The sequence below is a fragment of the Quercus lobata genome, chromosome 5, assembly GCF_001633185.2.
Source record: "Quercus lobata isolate SW786 chromosome 5, ValleyOak3.0 Primary Assembly, whole genome shotgun sequence".
Lineage (NCBI taxonomy): Eukaryota > Viridiplantae > Streptophyta > Magnoliopsida > Fagales > Fagaceae > Quercus > Quercus lobata.
This window is the reverse complement of record NC_044908.1, coordinates 19,489,739-19,509,063: the sequence shown is the minus strand read 5'-3', so window position 1 is coordinate 19,509,063 and position 19,325 is coordinate 19,489,739. Positions and strand designations below refer to the sequence as shown.

General features: G+C 35.3%; 2 protein-coding genes across 3 annotated transcripts; one reads left to right on the top strand and one right to left on the bottom strand.

Annotated features, from left to right (window-relative positions):
• The first annotated feature begins 4,659 nt into the window (after nucleotides 1-4,659).
• On the top strand, nucleotides 4,660-9,520 carry LOC115991821 (UPF0481 protein At3g47200-like). Its single transcript, XM_031115764.1, has one exon. It carries the CDS (start codon nucleotides 8,000-8,002, stop codon nucleotides 9,248-9,250), a length of 1,251 nt encoding a protein of 416 aa, XP_030971624.1. The 5' UTR covers nucleotides 4,660-7,999; the 3' UTR covers nucleotides 9,251-9,520.
• Nucleotides 9,521-13,390: 3,870 nt separating this feature from the next.
• LOC115993102 (protein FAR1-RELATED SEQUENCE 5-like) lies at nucleotides 13,391-18,379 on the bottom strand. Of its 2 annotated transcripts, none has more exons than XM_031117382.1 (3): nucleotides 18,234-18,379; nucleotides 17,144-17,595; nucleotides 13,391-13,765 (listed from the first exon to the last, which is right to left on the bottom strand). In XM_031117382.1, coding segments are annotated over exons 1-3 (654 nt in total). In that variant the 5' UTR covers nucleotides 18,235-18,379; the 3' UTR covers nucleotides 13,391-13,564. The 2 variants fall into 2 exon arrangements, with proteins under 2 accessions (XP_030973242.1, XP_030973244.1); XM_031117384.1 differs by having other exon boundaries at nucleotides 17,144-17,634; nucleotides 18,234-18,358.
• Nucleotides 18,380-19,325: the final 946 nt, after the last annotated feature.

Sequence of the window (19,325 nt, the reverse complement as noted above, 5' to 3'; positions counted from 1 at the left end):
GTCCCCGATCCAGCTTGACCACCCTACCCATTGGGCTGATATAGAAATTGTTTCAACTTTCCCATCTTAACTAACTGCTCCAGATGACTCTACAAAGTCCTACACTCCTCAGTGGTATGTCCTCGCTCCTGGTGGTATTGGCAATGAAGGCTTTGGTTGCACTTCGTGAGGTCTACTCCCATCTTATTTGGCCATTTAAAGTATGGCTCATTCTTGATTTTTTCCAAGACCTGATGTACTGGCTCTCGGAACACTGTGCTAACCACTTGAGTGGCAATAGATCCAGATTGTCCAGCAAAGTCCCTGTGAGGCCTGTTATTGTTGTATCTATCCAATCTAAACTCCCTTTTGTCCTAAGGGACCACTTTAGCCTTTCCCTTTCCTTACTGTTGGTCTTCCTCGACCCGTTTATACTCGTCAATACGGTCCATGATTCGACACACACTCCTAACAGGCTTCTTGGTTAACGACTTCCTCAAATCATGCTTGGCAAGTAGGCTGACCTTAAAATTTCTTATAGCCACATCATCAAAGTCTCCATCTATCTCATTGAACATCTCCTACTATCTATCTAAGTACGTTTTCAGGGTCTCTCCCTCCCTCATGTTCAAGGATAACCTTGGTGAGGCGAACTCTCCCTTCTCCGCCTATAATGGTGATCCTTATCACACGAAAAGGACTCACTAGGAGGAGTACTAGACCTGGGCCAGTAGCTATCATCACTATTGTCATCAAAAGAAGGGCCAGAACTTGAAGGGGTTCCCCCGCATCGCTTGCGGCGTAACCTCCTTCGCAAATGGTCAATCTCCAATTACATGCTTCTAGTATTCTCTTCATGAGAGAGGTGACTTCCACCTTGAGACATTTGTGTCAAAACATTTGTAATAATAATAGAGAAAAATGCTCTAACACCCCCTTGAACTTTGGAATTATTGCCAAGACATCCCTTAAACTTTATTTATGCCAATTTAATGCTTGAACTTCACACTTTAGCCAAATCACTCCATCCGTTAGTCTCCAGTTAATAAACTACCGTTCAACCCGTGTGAGGCACAACGAAAAAAAAAAACAAACAAACAAACAAACAAAACCAGGCCCAGATGAAACGATGAGAGGAAAAAGAAACTTAGGACTTTGTTTTGAGAGAGATAGAGAAAGAGGGGTCGAACCAGACCTGTCATCTGTGGTTTCTCCGAAGCTAGAGTCGAAGTTTATTTCCCACTGCCAAGCACGCCGCCATCTGTGCTCTCACCAAATCCTTGCATATCTTAGCAATTTCTCCGTTGAAAGGCATTCTATGACTATCCGACTTTGAACTGCATAGGTTTAAAGTCTAAAGAGTGTAATCCCTTTCACAACAAGACATACATATTTAGAAACTAAAGAAAATTATATCACCGAATTATGAAATCATTAAAAAGCTTAAATTTATTAAGGTCCCAGATTTGAATGGCTTGTTGAAGCAAATCAAATAATATATATTAAGATAATAACCTACAAGAAGCTCCATGATGCTGCAATAATTTGAAGTCCAATATAGTCACTTCAACGCAAAAGAAACAAAGATTTCTCACCACAACAGTCATTTAAAAGAACCTTAAACTATCATGAACCTAGTGATTTTGTGCAGTTGAACGACAGAAAATGAACTGCATAGTTGAAATCACGAGTGGTGCAATCGGTAAAGGGACATTAGCTCCGGCGAGACCACAGACAGTAGGTTTCGTTTGATCCTCTCTCTCTCTCTCTCTCTTTTAAAACGGAGTCCTAAGTTTCTCTTTCCTCTCAATTGGTTCATTGGGCCTGGCTAGATTTTTTTCCTTTTTCTTTTTTTCTCCTTTTCTTTTTTCGTGCCTTACACATGAGTTAAAGGTTAGTTTATTAACAGGAGACTAGCGGATGTAGTGATTTGGCTAAAGTGTGAAGTTGGGAGGACTAACGGTCTGTTTGGATAAAAAAGGGAAGGAGGGGGAGTGGAGGGGGAGTGGAGGGAAGTAGAATAGAGTTGGCTAAAAATAAGTTAATTTTGTAATAAATTTATTCTACTCTACTCTCCCTCCCTCTCTTTCAATCCAAATAGACCATAAATTGGCTGAACTAAAAGTTCATGGGGTGTCATGACAACAATCCCAAAGTTTAGGGTGTGTTAGGGTATTTTTCCCATAATAATAGAATAATATGAGAGAGAATAAATAGAATCTAGATCTTGAACAATCAAATTCCAGATTTAAAAGGGGAATATGGATATACCATATTTAGATTCACTTTGAAAGGAAAAAAAAAAATAGCTAGAATTTGGATATTGAAGAATTGAATTTTATGCAATCCAACTCTTCATCATATTACATGAAGGAAGATTCACTGGTTGAGATGGGATGAACTGACAAAAGTTAAAGGGGAGAGAGGCATGGGATTTAGAGATACAGCCATATTCAATGATTCCTTATTGGCAAAACAAGCTTGGAGGCTTCTGCATAATTCAGACTCACTGTTTTATAAAGTCTTCAAAGCTTGCTTCTTCCTAACTTGCTCAATAATGGAAGCTAAAAATTCACATACAGGTTTCACGCTTGGACTAGCATATTACATGGGAGAGATGTGTTGCTTAGAGGATGCCGATGGAGGATTGGGAATGGAAAATCAGTGAGCATTTGGCAGAATTTTTGGCTACCAAGGAAAATTCACCACAGGTTCTATCCCCTATTATTGATTTTATGGCAGGTGCTAAGGTTGATATTCTCATAGACGAAACAACAAGACAATGGAATCATGAATTGATTGATAGCATATTTATTCCCGAAGAGCCAGATTTAGCCAAAACAATACCATTGTTATAGCAAGAAGCAGAGGATAGCTTATTTTGGCCTTTCACTCATAACGGGTCATGCACAAGTAAGTTCGAATACTGGTTTTTGAAAGCTAAGGAGGAAGCTGAGATCAATGAAGAACAATTGGAGAGGGATAGATCACTTGGGCGAGGAATCTGATCTTTGCAGATTCCAAACAAGATTAAAAATTTGAAATGGAGGGCCCGCCAAAACTCATTGCCGACTAAAGAAAACTTGTTGCACCGAACCATCATCGACAATTCAGTTTGTGAACGGTGTAAGCTTGCACCTGCATCAACAATCCAGGTAATGCTGTTTTGTGATGAGCCATGATAGAAGCTCCTTGAAGTCAATGAAGGTATTTGTTCAACGGCAATTCCAATGTGAAGATAACTGGCATTGGAATTGCCGTTGAACAAATTCCTTCATTGACTTCAAGGAGCTTCTATCATGGCTCATCACAAAACAGCATTACCTGGAGTTATTCTTGGTCATGGCATGGTCAGTTTGGACCAATGGAATCAAATTCAATTGAACAAACCCAGCATTAGACCACTCTCGATTGCTTCACTGGAAAAAGAGTACCTACCATTTTTGCTGACAAGAATAACGGGCATTGGGGTGGTGATCTGAGACAACATTGGCTTGGTATTGGGTTCACTCTCTAAGAAATTACCTTAGGCCTATACCCCATTGGAGATTGAAGCAATGGCAGCATCAACAACACTACAATTTGCCTTGGATCTGGGATTTACTTGTGCTATCCTTGAGTCCAATTCACAAGTCTTGGTGAATGCCCTCTGCAATGACACTATTTTCTTTTCTTCAAATGGCTTGTTAATTGAGGATATTAGACTTAATGCTAGGTATTTTAATCAATTACATTACTCTCATGTTAAGAGAGAAGGTAATAAGGATGCTCATAATTTAGCTCAACATGTCTTATGTATTTCAGATTTTGTTGTGCGGATGGAGGATGTTCCATCACCTTTACTTCATATTGTCCTAGCTGATATTGTTGGGTTTTCAAATTAAAACAAGTTACGTTCCCCTTAAAAAAAAAAAATTAAAAACTTAATTTATTTTGCTATTATCAATTATTTGCCTACTTCCTCCTTTTAAGTTTAAAGGTTGCAATTTAATTTTATTTTAAAGTATCTATTTTTCAATCATATCATCAATATAAGACTTTTTTTTTTGTCAAATTAAATCAAGAGTTATGTAATTTAATTAGTAAGCACTTCTTACTACTTTTAACTGATATATTCAAAATCCAAGTACTCCAAATTATCAAATTACTAAAAATTAAAATTAAAAAGAGGGGGACAATGTTAGCTGTAAACAATACATTATCTTATAAGCTCAGTATTTAACTTTTAATTGTACAGGTTTTTAAAATCTCTTCTTCTTTCTTTTTTTCAAAAAAAAAAAAAAAAAAATCTCATTTTTTTTTCTCACTTATTCAAGGTACAAGTACCCTTTCTGTGAAAAATTTCAACAAAAAACTATACCTAACCTTCATGGTGTTATTAGAAGTGGACCATATCAGCTATACCTAACCTTCAGAGTTCAGAGTCCTGGCTGGGTGAAGTTGATACAAAAAAACAGGAGAAAATATGTCGAAATGTCACGGAGAATAAATGGCGGAATAGTTGAGTCTTTATAGTATCTCACAATCTCAAAAGCCCTCTCTCAACTTTTTCTTTTGTTACTTTTTCCACATTACTTTTTCCACAAATCGCATCTCGGTCCAGAACTCCTACCTCTCCCTTGCTTGCTAGTGCAGTAGTGCTACGCAAACAATATGTCCATTGAGGTATGCTTTAATAATATCATATTTCCTCCTTATTTAAGTTGCATGTCTATCTACCTATTTATCTAATTTCTCGTTATTTATCTTGCCGAAAATCATCTCTTTTTTATACTAAAAAATCTTCATAAGCTGTTTCCATATAACAATTATCTGCTGAATTTTCTGTCATTTTTTTTATAATTATTTTTAAAATATGAATCTAATTTAATTGGTTTTAAAAGGGTAAAGAGCCAAATTGGTATTTTTGTATATAAGTATGGATTGGTGTTTGTAAATAGCACCTTCCAACATGTCTCTTTCTTCTTCTGTTTTTCTTTTATATTTACCCCACCATTAGATCCATTGTTTCCCTTCTCTATATTACTGGTATTTTCTACCGTGATCCACGGTGGGTATTTCAGGGGCAGAAAAATTCTTTCAGGTTTGAGGAAAAAAATTTAAACCCTAAATCTCATTCCGGCCGAATCTTTAATTTCAGTCGGTACTAATTGAAACGGTCCAAAGTGGGCTGAAATTTCATTGAAGGTGGAATAGGGTGGCTTACCTTTCCGGTTCATATATTGGTACGAGATTTTTCCAGCCGTTTTGGCCAGAACAGAACACTATCCACAACATTGGACAAAAGTAAATTGAGATTTCAAAGCATTCAACATGTGGACGGGGATAAAAAGAGAGATAAAATGTAAAAAGTGGAGACTATCCACAGGTAGGATATCTCTATATATAAAAAGAGCCAATGAGTCAGTTAGTGCTACAGTACTTGCACTACACACTTTGGTTAGGTCTGTCCACGGGTCGATTCGGATCAATTTTGGGTTTGATCCTAACTCAATCTAATTAGGTCGGGTGACTGAGTTTTGGACTTGTATTCAACCAAATATTCAGGTCGGACCCAATGTTTTGGGTCATCAGTTGGGTAGGTCGGAGTTGTTGGTTAGTTGGTTAGGGTTTCAAATAATAAATCCTTGGTTTTATTTTATTTTAACAACTGATTTCCATAACAAATAAAATCAATGAGACATACAAAAAGAGAGATGAGAAACTGATATTATTTACCCAAAGAAAATTTAGAGTGAGAACTGAGTTGGTGACGAGACAATAGTAGATTGAGGAGGAGATAATGGTGACAACTAGGCTTTGGAAGGAGAACTGAGTGGGGAGGAAAAACAAGAACAACACAAGTTGATTTCTTCAACCTTCAACCCATATTAATCGTAGGTAGAGAGGGGTGGCTGCTAAGGTTTGTAGTGAGTAGTGAGCTGCTATGGTTTGGAGTAGAGAAAGGTGAAGAGAGAACTAAGGATCTGAGAGTTTGAGTCTTTGAGAAAGTGAGATTGAACTAAAGAGTAAGCTGAAGAGGTTAGAGAGAGAGAGAGAGAGAGTTCTTGTGACCGTGGAATTAGATTGTGGCTGTGGGATTTAGAATTGTGATATCATATCAGATCAAAACAGTGATTTGTAAACTATAATTGTGACCATGGGATTCTAGTTCTTGATTTTAATTTTAAGTTTTAAAGGTTGATTTGAAATTTGGGTAATTGTGCCATTCTGATATGAGATTGTGACTAGAGCTGTCATGTTAAAGAAAAAGTAGTCTAAAACACTGAAGCATAATTTGTGACCATGGATCTTGAATATTGCTTTTGATTTAAATGGTTGATTTGGGAAGTGGGAACTTGTGTCAAAAAATTCTAACTACTTTCCAGTTACCGAAAAGTTAGGGCAAGACATGGTTGGGTAAGGCTGTCCATAGGTCGATTCGGATCGGTTTTGGGTCTAATCTAAACTCGACTCAATTAGGTTGGGTGACTGAGTTTTGGACCCGTCTTTGACTGAATATTCGGGTTGGACCCGATATTTCTAGTCATCTGTTGGGCAGGTCAGAGTTGTCAGTTAGGGTTTCAAATAATAAATATTTGGGTTTATTTTATTTTAGCAGCTAATTTCCATAACAAAAAAAAAAAAAAAAAAAAAAAAAATCAATGAGACATACAAAAAGAGAGATGAGAAACCGATATTATTTACCCAAAGAAAATTTGGAGTGAGAACTGAGTTGGCGAGGAGGAGATAACAGTAGATTGAGGAGGAGATAATGGTGACAACTAGGCTTTGGAGGGAGAACTGACTGGGGAGGAAAAACAAGAACAACCCAAGTTGATTTCTTCAACCTTCAACCCATATTGATCGTAGGTAGAGAGGGGCGATGGCTAAGGTTTGTAGTGAGTAGTGAGTTGCTATGGTTTGGAGTAGAGAGAGGCGAAGAGAGAACTAAGGATCTGAGAGTTTGAGTCTTTGAGAAAGTGAGATTGAACTAAAGAGTAAGCTGAAGAGGTTAAAGAAAGAGAGAGAATTCTTGTGACCATGGAATTAGATTGTGGCTGTGGGACTTGGAATTGTGATATCATATTAGATCAAAACAATAATTTGTAAACTATAATTGTGACCATGGGATTTTAGTTCTTGATTTTAATTTTAAGTTTTAAAGGTTGATTTGAAATTTGGGTAATTGTGCCATTCTGATATGAGATTGTGACTAGAGCTGTCATGTTAAAGAAAAAGCAGTCTAAAACACTAAAGCATAATTTGTGACCGTGGATCTTGAATATTGGTTTTGATTTAAACGGTTGATTTGGGAAGTGGAAACTTGTGTCAAAAAATTCTGACTACTTTCCAGTACTAAAAAGTTAGGGCAGGACATGGTTAGGTAGGGCTGTCCACGGGTCAGTTCAAATCGGTTTTGGGTCTAATCCAAACTCGACTCGATTAGGTCAGGTGACTAAGTTTTGGACCCGTCTTTGACTGAATATTCGAGTCGGACCCGATGTTTCGAGTCATCAATTGGGCGGGTCGGAGTTGTCGGTTAGTTGGTTAGGGTTTCGAATAATAAATATTTGGGTTTATTTTATTTTAACAGTTAATTTCCATAACAAAAAAAAAAAAAAAAAAAAATCAATGAGACATACAAAAAGAGAGATGAGAAATCGATATTATATACCCAAATAAAATTTGGAGTGAGAACTAAGTTGGTGAGAAGGAGACAAGAGTAGCTTGATGAGGAGATAATGGCGACAACTAGGATTTGGAGGGAGAACTGAGGATGATTAAATTAAAATTTTATAAAAGATTAAATATAAAATGATCATTATTCTTGTAACAGCAATGCATTTTAACATATTAGAAGATAGTGCCATAGAATGAACTTTGAAGTCAAATTACAGCGTGTTGTACTTTACATGGGTCATCACCTTAGTGTTTTTGATCCTAGTGGCACTTATCTTGATAGATAGAAGGCTCTTCAACTGCTTACGGAGATGAAACTGCTTATGGAGATGAAAATTTGGAAAATAACATTAGAACAATGTTTAAAACGGCGGAGCAAGATATCCCAATAAGGAGTTTGGGTTTGATCAGTGTTCCAGTTCACCTTCGCAAACTGGATGAGCAAGCCTTCACTCCTCTGCTTATTTCAATTGGCCCTATTCACTGCTCCAATGCAAAATTACAAACCATGAAAAATTGTAAAGTACGGTTTTGTGAGTGTTTCATTCAACAAGCTAATATAAACTTGCAGAATTTGGTACACTCAATAAGAGTGAGGGAAAAAGAAATTCGCTCTTACTATGCAGAGACTATTTTGTCCAGCATAAGCAGTGATGATTTTGTAACAATGATCCTGGTGGATGGGACGTTCATTCTTGAGTACTTCTTGAGAGAATCTAACCCAGATTTATGGGGGAACAATCCTATGATAGCGGAGTGGATGCCTCCAGTTTTGAAATTGGACTTGGTATTACTTGAAAATCAGCTTCCCTTTTTTGTTTTAGAGATGCTGTTCGAGCAAGCAAACTTTCCGGCTCAATTAAGGTTAAAACCCCATTCTTTAAAGGAACTCGCTTTTGAATTCTTTCAATGTTACAACTTTCAAAAGATGATCCCTCGTTTTCTTGGGCAAATAGAACACTTCACAAATCTGCTTAGATTCTTTTATGTAGGTGACAAATTTCTGTTTAGAAGACCTGGAGGGGCTAAACTTTCATACTCTGCAACCCAACTACATGAGGCAGGAGTCAAGTTTAAGGGAGTCGAGTTTGATGAGAAGAAGGGATTTTATAGAGGGGATAGACGCTTTCTTGACATATGTTTCGATTTTAAGAATGGGGTGTTGGAAATGCCATGCATTAAGTTAAATGATGAGAAAATACGTCTTATTCGAAACATTATTGCATTAGAGCAATCCCATTATGTAGGGGACACATATGTTACAGATTTCTTTGTCATCTTGGATTTCCTTATCAATACTTCCAAAGATGTAGATGTACTTTGTGATAAGGGAAATCTTGTTAATTACCTTGGTGACAGCAACGTAGCAGCATCAGTTGTCAACAATCTTAACACTAATATCTTATGGGATTATATGAACTCTGATTACTTGAAAATATGTGAAGATTTGAATGCATTCTATAAGAAACCTTGGCATAGATGGAGGGCAACGTTGTGGCGTCAATATTTTAGCACTCCTTGGAGAGCTGCTTCTACCTGTGCTGCTATTATCTTTCTGCCACTCACGGCCATACAAACTGCATGCTCTCTAAAGTCCACTAAGTGGTGATAGATATGCAACAATTCTGCTAATCACTTTAGCCTTTGTTATATGTTAATTATCTTTTGTTTTCAGTTGTTACCCTTTTGAATAAGGGTTTATCCTTATCATTAAGATTTTTGAGTGTGTTAGTGTTAGATTTGGATCAGATAAATATAGTGCTTATGATCTATATCCGTTTAATTATCCTTTGAGTGCTGTAATTCTATTTAAGACTGCATGTTTTTCAATAATAATTTTATCTGAAAATTTATCAAAACCTTTAATTGTTACTTGGGAGTTTTGGTTTTTATTAGATTCAAATTGGTTGCGAGGAGAAAGGACAAAAATTGTTAGATCAATTTTCTGTTGAGTTATTCTATTCCCGCAAATAAATTCACAAATTTTGCCATAATTTTTTTATGTGACAGATTGTGATTGGCTTCTTGTCCCTTTCACGTGGACCCTTTTTTTTCTCTCTCTAATCATAATCAACCACAAGGAGAGTTGCGGCAAAAATTATGTATTTTTTTGGGTACTAGACTTTTTATTTTCTATTTCCTATTGAAACTACAGAGAAAGAGAGTAAGGAATTTTCTGAGAATTTTTATTCTGGGGTCTACATTTGCATTAGCAAGTCAAAAACAAATATTATGCATTAGGTCCTATCAATAAAAAAAATACTACTATAAAATATTTATTATGCATTAGGCAAGATAAATAAATAAGCATGTTATATTTTGTGATTCTGGGAAATTTTGATTTGTACATCATGCACCATGTATGCCAAGAATACCGTGGCTGATTTGTACATTTCCAAATTTTTATTTTTTATTACAAATTATTGAGTAGGCAATAGCACTTTATGGTCACCACTAATTTTGGAAGTTTAAGTATTTGATTTGCCACTGCAATTCAAATAATCCCATGAGGCTCACCTAAATTAAGAATTGATTTTCAGAATTCAACTGCTTTCTTAGCAAAGATTCTCAATACACAATATAACCTACAACGTCCAAGTTCGACATATATAATAACTAATCGGCAAGCTATTTAGCCTTATTGATTGCATGAATGGAGAGGAGAAGCATTTTAAAGAGAGAGCTTTTCCTTTGGCTACTATCCTTATTCCTATGCTAGTAAAGAAACACTAGAAACACACTTTTTTTTGTTACTTGTTAAGATATAAGTTTAAATTATAAAAATAGTCACCAAAATATGACTTTTATAATATAAAAATTTTTGAAAAAAAAAAGTCAAAGAGAAATGAAAATCCTTGTCCCTAATTTATTGATTCCTACGTTGTATGTTGTTATTTGGATGGTCATAAAATGGTGTGACCTTAAATTGAGATAGATTTATGTTAACGGGTGTCCTTGTGCACTCATTAAGGAGGCTTCAACAAGTTTTCACCTGCATTTAGAAAATAGCAAAAACTAATAAAAACAAAGAATCAATTATATTATAAAATTCAATCTTACTGGGTGCTCCTCCTATCTTTTTTGTTCATTAATTTTTTTTTTTAGAAGACCTAGTAACTAGTGTTTACCACCAACTAATGTACTGTGAGCTTATTTACCTTTTTTTTTTTTTTTTTTTTTTTTTGGTGAGAGATAAAAAGTGACTACCGAATAAAAGGTGTAACATGCTCACCATGTTTTCTATCAACATCCCCAATGCTTAAAGGCACTTCTTTTTAGAATGTGATTCCTTTAACTAGGTCCTGGTCAAGTCTTAATTGTTAGTAATACTGTGATTGCAATTCCCTTGGAATGTTTTCTAAAAAAATGGGATTAATTATGACTCATTGATTCATCATTCAATTTCTCACTACCCATTATTCTTCTTCGCTCTCTTGGAGTAACAAGAAATATTTTTCTTTAGCTGGTTTATTACAAATAAAACAAGACTGTTTCATTCAGCTAGTAACAAGTGTTCTGCCGCAACGATTCCATGCATCCTAGGCAAGTTCAGCAACATATTGGAAGAAAATTAGGAGAGTTTTATGGTCTGTTACTGACAAGAAGAAGTATTGTTCGTAGTCTTGAAGAAGATCTTAATACTACACTTAAAAGATCTAAAAGTTGGAGATGAGAAAAGCACTTCTTTGTGGTATGATATTTGACACCCTTTCAAATTTTGTGTCTTGATTCAAAGAAGATTCTTGCATGATGCTCCAACCAGTTAGTTGCCACAATCATCAAACTAATTTGGAGTTATCCAGGTGGTGGCTTTTTTGAGTTTGCATCTTCTTCTTTTTTTTGACTGAATGGAAAAATTTTATTAAGAAGAGAGTTGAGAAACAACACCAACATCTTCCAAAATTACATCCAAAAGATTCAGAGGAAGCTGAGCTTGGGCCAAAGAAACCAAAAATGCTATTCAACCAAGACCAGTGGGCCAATATATGGGCAGCCCTGTTAGCAACTCTAGGGACCCAATCAAAAGAGATAGGTCTATTATAATTACAGTTTACTAAACTTTTGATCTCAGCTATAATGCTTACAATTCTCCAAGGAACAATGACACATGAAGATAGCCCTAGAAGGCTTCAATACAGGTTTTGCAATCACCCTCTATGCATACCGTGGCCAGGTTGCAATGTATAGCCATGTAAACTGCATTTTCAAATCGCCTCTACTTCTGCTTGGACAGGGACATTGCAATTCACAGCTCGAGTAAGGTCCGACTCAACTATTTACATTGCTTTGATAATGGTGGTCATGGCTAAAAGTTGGTATTTATAAATCTTCTACTAGGATAATGCAAATGCAATCAGTTAGAATGTTATCAATTAAAGGGTAAAGAATTATTTATTCATTTCCTTTAAAAATATCATAGATTTTAGTATGTTTGGAACGAAAGAAGATAAAAGAGACAAGAGGAGAGCGAAGAATGGCCAGAATATACTAATCTGGAATTACCCTTAAAATATTAAGTGCAGATTTGTAGGTATAAACCCTAGTAATCATCCAAAGTTATGCATTTGGTGTCATACAATCTGAAATTTCCAATGTAGATATGTGAAGTACCAGCCAGCCATTTAGATTTTTTTTTTTTTTTGATAAGTAATAAGATATATTGATAAAAAAAATAAAAATAAAAAAAATAAAAAAAAAATAAAAAGGAACCATTTAGATTTTAAATATGATTATCAAGCATCTACTAATGGCCAATTTGCTAATCAAAGTTTTTCTGCTATGCCATGAATTGGAAGAGCAAGCACCCAACTGCAAAGTGCAAAGTTTATCGAAGGCCCCGCATTCAGCAAGGATGGTTGGTTGAAACTTGAATATGCTTATTTTGTAAAAATACCGCTGCTGGGGGCCTGAAATTGTATTGGTTATTTATACATGGCTGGTTTTACAATTTGGAGTCATAATGTGCGATTTCAGTTTTTACTCAATGGTAAATACAATAAATCAGGTACAAATTCATGGATTTGAATCAAAATGACTAAGAAACCCCAATAGAAAAAATGATGAAGGTTTCATTTTCAGTAGCCATGCCACAAATAAAGCTAAAGACAATTTCAGTCAAAGCACCAAGAATACATTTGTGGATTCAAAATCGAATTGTATATTAATGCCTAACCTTACTAGCATATCAGAAAGATAAATAACAATACTATATAATTGGAAGATTAACAAGATTTTAGTGCCTACGGTTTGGATCAACAAGTATTACCTTTTAGGCAAAACTCGTTTATGAGTCAGAGACTTCCAATCCCCAACAATATGAACACAATAGAATTCATCCAAGAGAGTGAAAATACAGCTTAAATTGGAAATTTTCAAATTGAAGTTCTGGCTCTAACTTCATCTTGATGTTTGATGTCCTGTAAATTTTTTCGCTCTATGTTTGCAGGGATCATGAAGTGGAACAAGAAATTCAATAGATGCTCACACTCCTATACCTAACTAGTTTGCATGCCTAGTAGATTGCTTAGGTTCAAATCCTGCTTATTAAACCTAAACCAAAAACAAAAGAGTAATGCTACAAACACAATATCTTTTACAACTACTGAGTTAGTAAGTCGTTATTGATTCTCATACCGATCCACCACTAACACCATTTTAGTGTCTACCATTATCAACTTGTCATCTCAACAGTTGTGGAAATGTTACAACTAGAGTTATTAAAAACAAAAACAAACCAGCACCAACTCGCTAAACACCTCACCAAATTTTATTTGCCTTATTTATTATACAATAAGAGGAGTTCAACCTACAATGCCAGACTAAAAGGAAAAACCTACAACTAAAATTTATATCTTGAAAATAAATGATACATAATCAAAGAAATTGTACAGAGACAAATCAAATTGAACATCTACTGCAGCCACTAGCTATGTGAAAGGGCTAACCTCTTTGATTCAATTTCCCTCACACTTTGAACTATGTCATCAATGTTTCTAGATAGGTGGTGTGAATGGTCCTCCATATCTCTTAGAACCATATCAAGTTGTTCTTGAAAAGCTGCAGATCGCTTTCGCTCTCGCTGTAACTCAGCAGTCAATTCTCGAATTTTTACATCTTTCTCATCCTGAAAGAAATATCAACAAATCTAAAAACATATTGATAGTAAAATGTAAAGAAGCTTTTTTCCAACAAAAATATAATGTATTTTTTATGGCTCGAAAAATCAAATTATCAAATCAAAGAAATCATAACAATTAAGGTACCCATTTCAAGGTCAGAATTCATTTGCTGGAGGAGAGAGAGAGAGAGAGGGAAACAATATTAATATTTTTGTTCTTCAATTATCTATTAGGAATAATTATCAGGAAAAATATCCAACATAATTGTCAAGGACAACAATTTTTATAATGATAGTGAATTAAAAGATTCAAAGCACTAACATTTTCTTACGTGTAAGGGGACTTGGAAAAGATAATGCCACTGATTTTCCTGCTCTTCTATTCATATAGTGGAAGAGCTAAATGATTGACTGCTATAAAAAATCACCTCATTGTTCAAGTGTCATCTAGTGAATTAGAGAAGCCAGGGTCTGCGGGACTTCGCTAACCTTTTTCACAAAACAAATTAATATCTCAAGAGTGAGCTACAGCTTTTCCAAGCTTTCAGAATCTACAAATTTGAAATCATTGACTTCCAGCCATTCTCAGTGTTGTTAAAAGTTCCAGGTGCATTTAAATGCAAATGCCTCCTAAAGCCTAGACAGAAAATGCACAGCGCAGGTGCATGCCTGATTCAATTAAAGTGCACATTTTTTAAAATATAATCTAAAGTCTAGAGAAATATTCATAACATTTAATTTTAAAGATAAAATAGAAATATAATTTGGGTAATAAAACAAAAAAAAAAAATCCCTTGAGGTTTGCGAGTAAATCACTTCAAAGAGTTATCTGCTAACCAACAACCTTTTATTTTCTTCTAAATCTTATCCTGTAGGTTTTGATATATATAATAAGAAGTATTTTTGTTTGTAGTTAGCACAGCCTAAGAATAGAGTTCTTTATAATCCAATAACTAATTTTATGATCCAACGGTTAATTGTAATTGATTCATATACTTTGAAAGTTTGAACTTTCCCAGTGCACCTTACGTGCTTCATTCAGGTAACAAAAGTGCTTCACTCCTAGAGCTTCAGCCTCCGCACACTTGCACCAAGGCGCTTTTAACAACATTGACCAATATTACAGGAATATATGCCTTCTTTTCTTCAAGCATCTAGAACTTTGAGCATCTTATTCAGTAGATGACTAATTAATGCTCATTCAAAGATATCATTATCTTTTATAGAAATCTAAACATAAACAGCATTAATACTGCTTCAAAAAGGCCTTCATTAAAGAAAATAATAGTTTGGTAATCAGAAAATTTTTCATTTTGACAATGTTAAAGATTTCAAGATGTACAGAAACAAGGAAAAAAGAGAGAGAGAGAGAGAGAAAAAGAAAAAGAAAAAAGAACATGATTTATGAACAAAAGAGGTTTCATAGTGCGGACACCAAATATTATGCTGATTTAAACCAAATTTGTGCTTATTTGAAATTTGAATGATTTTGATTTTATTTTGATTGAGGATTTTATGGGATTGTATTCATGGCATGATTATAATGTTCCTTGTTGATGTAAGCTTGAAAACCCTATTAAAAGAGGTTCCAGTAAATGTTTGGGACGTTGCATTTTGAATGATTCAATAGGTAAAAAATACTCAGTTGAGTTTCCTCTATAGCCTGGTGGTGATTCCAAGCAGTCCTAGGTAGTTAAAGCCTAGAGTTTGTGCCCATTTCCCTTGTTTCCCTTGTTTCCCTTTATTTTCTATTTGTGTATCTACCAGTACCGCATCAGATTTAGTATCAGAGCAAACCTCAATCCATCACAATCTTGTTTTTCCACACCATTATCCAAGACACCATCACTGGCACCAATAATATTAACCAATTCACATCCATGCCCACAAACCTGAAATCACCCGATCTGCCCAAATCCAACCACCCACAGTGATCAAAACACCACAAACTCTCACCCCACAGTCAGCCAACACCTAAAAATATGACTCAAATTGCACAAAATCCACAGTTATCACCTTGCTCCATAATAAAACTAGAGCTAAACCTCTATCAAGAACCCATCCTGCCACCATCTACAAAATCCATAGCCCAAGCCCCTGCTGTGAGCCCCACCATTGCCACCAAACCCATCATTCCCCTGTTGGCTCTAGGAAACCTCCATTCACCACTGATGAACTTCAACCTTGTAGCCAAGAGTGACCCAAAAAAAAAAAAAAAGACAAGAATGATTCGTATCCAAAGGCCCAGTGTCCACAAGCCTTCAAATCAACCCATTTGAAAGGTAAACAACAACCAAGCCCAGCCCAAATCAGTCCCTCAATCAACCTTGACACATTAAATGCCCAACCCATTACCCTAACCTAACCCATTTTTAAAAGAAGAAGAAGAAGAAGAAGAAGAAAAGGAAATAAAACCGAACCCATTACTTATGCATAAGCCTGTGCCCTCCTTAACTCCACCCAATGACCTTGCAGTTGGATGGTGGAGGATTGCTCAATGCTAATTGACACTAGAGTACTACCTATAGCTATACTCAAAAAGACCAAGTCTCTCCCACATAGGGGAATTGATGTGGGTACTAGACATTATACTGATTTGTTGATGCGGGTACTAGACATTATGCTGATTTGAACCAAATTTTCTCTCATTTATACTCCAAACATAAGCAGTATATTGACAATGCAACATCTCTCCACAACTTTTTACCTTAACAAAAAGTGAAAATTTATTATTTTAGAGAACAACTACCATTAACATATCCATGTCACAAGTAGCATCATCCAATAACAAAGATACATGACAAGGATTCAATGCTTCTCAAAGAGATCAAAAGCACAGAAAGGATAACCTTTCTAAGCACATATAATCAAACAAATCCATCTTATTGACCTTATTATCTACCAACATAGCTGCATCGTGTAACTAAAACTAATTTGCCAACAAGTTAAAATTTCAAATCATCTAAACCTAACGTCAAATTCTATTGGGATTTTTTTACAAAGGAGAAATTTCAAAAACATTTTTTTTTTTTTGGGGATAATTCAATAATTACAACGGAGGAGGGGGAATTTGAACCATGGATGTCATGGACACACCAAGAGGTGCCAACTAATTGAGCTACAACACTTTTGGCTAATAACATAAGCTAGAATAAAATCTAAGCTTATTAAGAACTAAAAAATTTGGTACTCAACTAACATAAAGCTACCCCCATGTTCTGTTAGATAACCAAGTTATAACTGCTTGAAAATTTCTATGATGCTACTGTAACAGTATAAGAATATAATGGTTTAAATCCACATTATACTAGTAGATAATGCAACTTTTATAAAAGAAAAGAGCATATTGGCAACTATTTGTATAGGAGTTAATTGAGCACTCACGGGTGTTTGTGATAGAAGCACACTTCGTCTACCATTAGCAGGTGTAACTACCAATGGATGATTATGCTCCTTTACAAATCTTGTAACAACCCATTTCCCAGTTTTCTCTTTCTTCACCACTATCATTGCCTTACAACCTTCCCTTGTGATCGCCCGAGGTTTCCTATTTTCACTTCTTTTGGGCCTCAATTTACGAAAACCCTCTTTATTACACACAAGTCGACGCCAAACAACTTTCCCATCACGCATTGATCTCCGAAATGCATCAACGCGCATGATGAACCCCATGCGAGTGGCGTATGCATCATAGAACACCTTGGCAGCCTCCTCAGATTCAAAATCCATACCGACATACGGCTCCATATCTGAACTCCCTTCAGTTGAAACCAAATCCTTCCCATTAGAACTCTCTATCATATCCCCATCCTCACCCGAAGAATGGTGTTCATCCACTGCCAGAAAACCATTTTGCACCCCTCATAACAACCAATCTCAAAAAAAAAAAAGTAAAATAAAACAAAATAAAATCATGTCAAGGCCATCCCCACTCAACAACAAGTTCATCTATTCAAAAATCAATGATATACAAACAGATACCCAAGATAAATGTCTACAAAAACTCAATCAACCAAATTTTGGATGATGGGTACAAAAATTTACAGCATATCTATGAAGCTAACCCAAAAACCAGTCTTGACCCACATGATATAACAAGCTAAAAATAGGATTGCTAATGAGTAAAAACAAAACAAAACAAATTCAATAACAAGCTATTCTATTCAAAAACAAATGTTATACAAAAAAGTGTCTACAGAAACTTAATTAAGCAAATTTTGGATAATGGGTATTACAATTTTATAGCATATCTATGAAGCTAACCCAAAAATCAGTAGTAACCCACACAATATGATATCAAATTAAAACTGGGTTTGACAATGAAACCTATTTTCCGGACTTAGAATTTGATTTCCCAAAATTTTCGGGGCAAGCAAACAGAAACAACTTAGTTTGCCAAATCCTTAAAAAATATATATATATCAAATTGAAATGACATGCGAAAAAGAAAAAAAGAAGAGTGAGTGATTCTTACTTGAATCAGAGATCTAAATCCCAAAAGCAAACAGCTAGAGAGGAAGATTCTTCGGAACGCAGAGTTCAGTTCAGACTTCAGTGTGTGTGGTCTACTACTCTTATGTCCTGCCACGTCAGCATCCGTTTTGGTTTTTTTGCTTATTTATTTTTATTTTTTAAATAGAGCTAACTATTTTCTTGAAATAGGTTTGTTTGCTTCTTTCTTTCTTTTTTATAGTTTAATAGCCTTAATTAGTTGAAATCTTTCAGTCGAAAAATTAGTTGAAAATGGAAGTCTTGAACTTTTTTTTTTCTTTCTTTAACAGGATATGTAAGCTTAATTAGTAGGTTGTAAGTTTGTTTTGATATTGTACTAAAGGAGTTTAAGTTTGTTCACAACTCTTAACTAAGGGTGTTCATTGGTGAGGCCAAGTTAGTTTTGGACTCGACCTAGCACTTGACACAATTACCTGAGTGAAGGGTGAGATCCGCCACCAATCGAATGGATCAGTTTAGTCAGATTTTCAAGTGGGCAACCTAACACTCGACCCATTTGAGGTTATTTCAAACCACTGAACCTGTTGCTCTTCTATCAACTTTTCGAGTAAAGATTAAATTTATTTGACTAACGTTTACCCCACTCTTAAGGTAATTGAGTGAGATTCTCCCTTCTTGAACCAAGTGTTCATTAATATCAAATCATATGTTGTTGCAAAAGATAAGAGTTACGGTAGGTTAATGATCAACATAAAATTTAGTCACTTTATTATGAATGGATCAATACAAATACTCTAGCCTTTCTTATAATAGAAATTCTTAGACACGATTGCCATAACTATAGCAACTTAGTCTCGAATATCTTAATTTCATGTTCTATACTTAATCACAATCCTTGAATCTAAATTATGTTATCACTCCTTGGCTAAAGTCTTCTTTCTTTAGATATTACCAAACACATAACCCTTAACCACAAAATCAAATAGCATAATTCTTCTACACCAGCTCGAGCCAAGGATGGAATGTAGCCTTGAAGCAAGAATTTTGCATTGAACACAAAGATTCCCAAACCACCCTTTTGCAATTTCAATTTTTCCATTTAAGGTAGCTAAGC

Excerpts from the sequence above, each read along its gene's own strand:
- LOC115993102 (XM_031117382.1), bottom strand. Across the intron at positions 13,766-17,143 it reads TGCTTCTATCACAAACACCC|GATGAGAAAGATGTAAAAAT; the intron begins GTGAGTGCTCAA and ends TATTTCTTTCAG.
- LOC115991821 (XM_031115764.1), top strand. The coding sequence starts at position 8,000 with ATGTTTAAAACGGCGGAGCAAGATATCCCAATAAGGAGTTTGGGTTTG.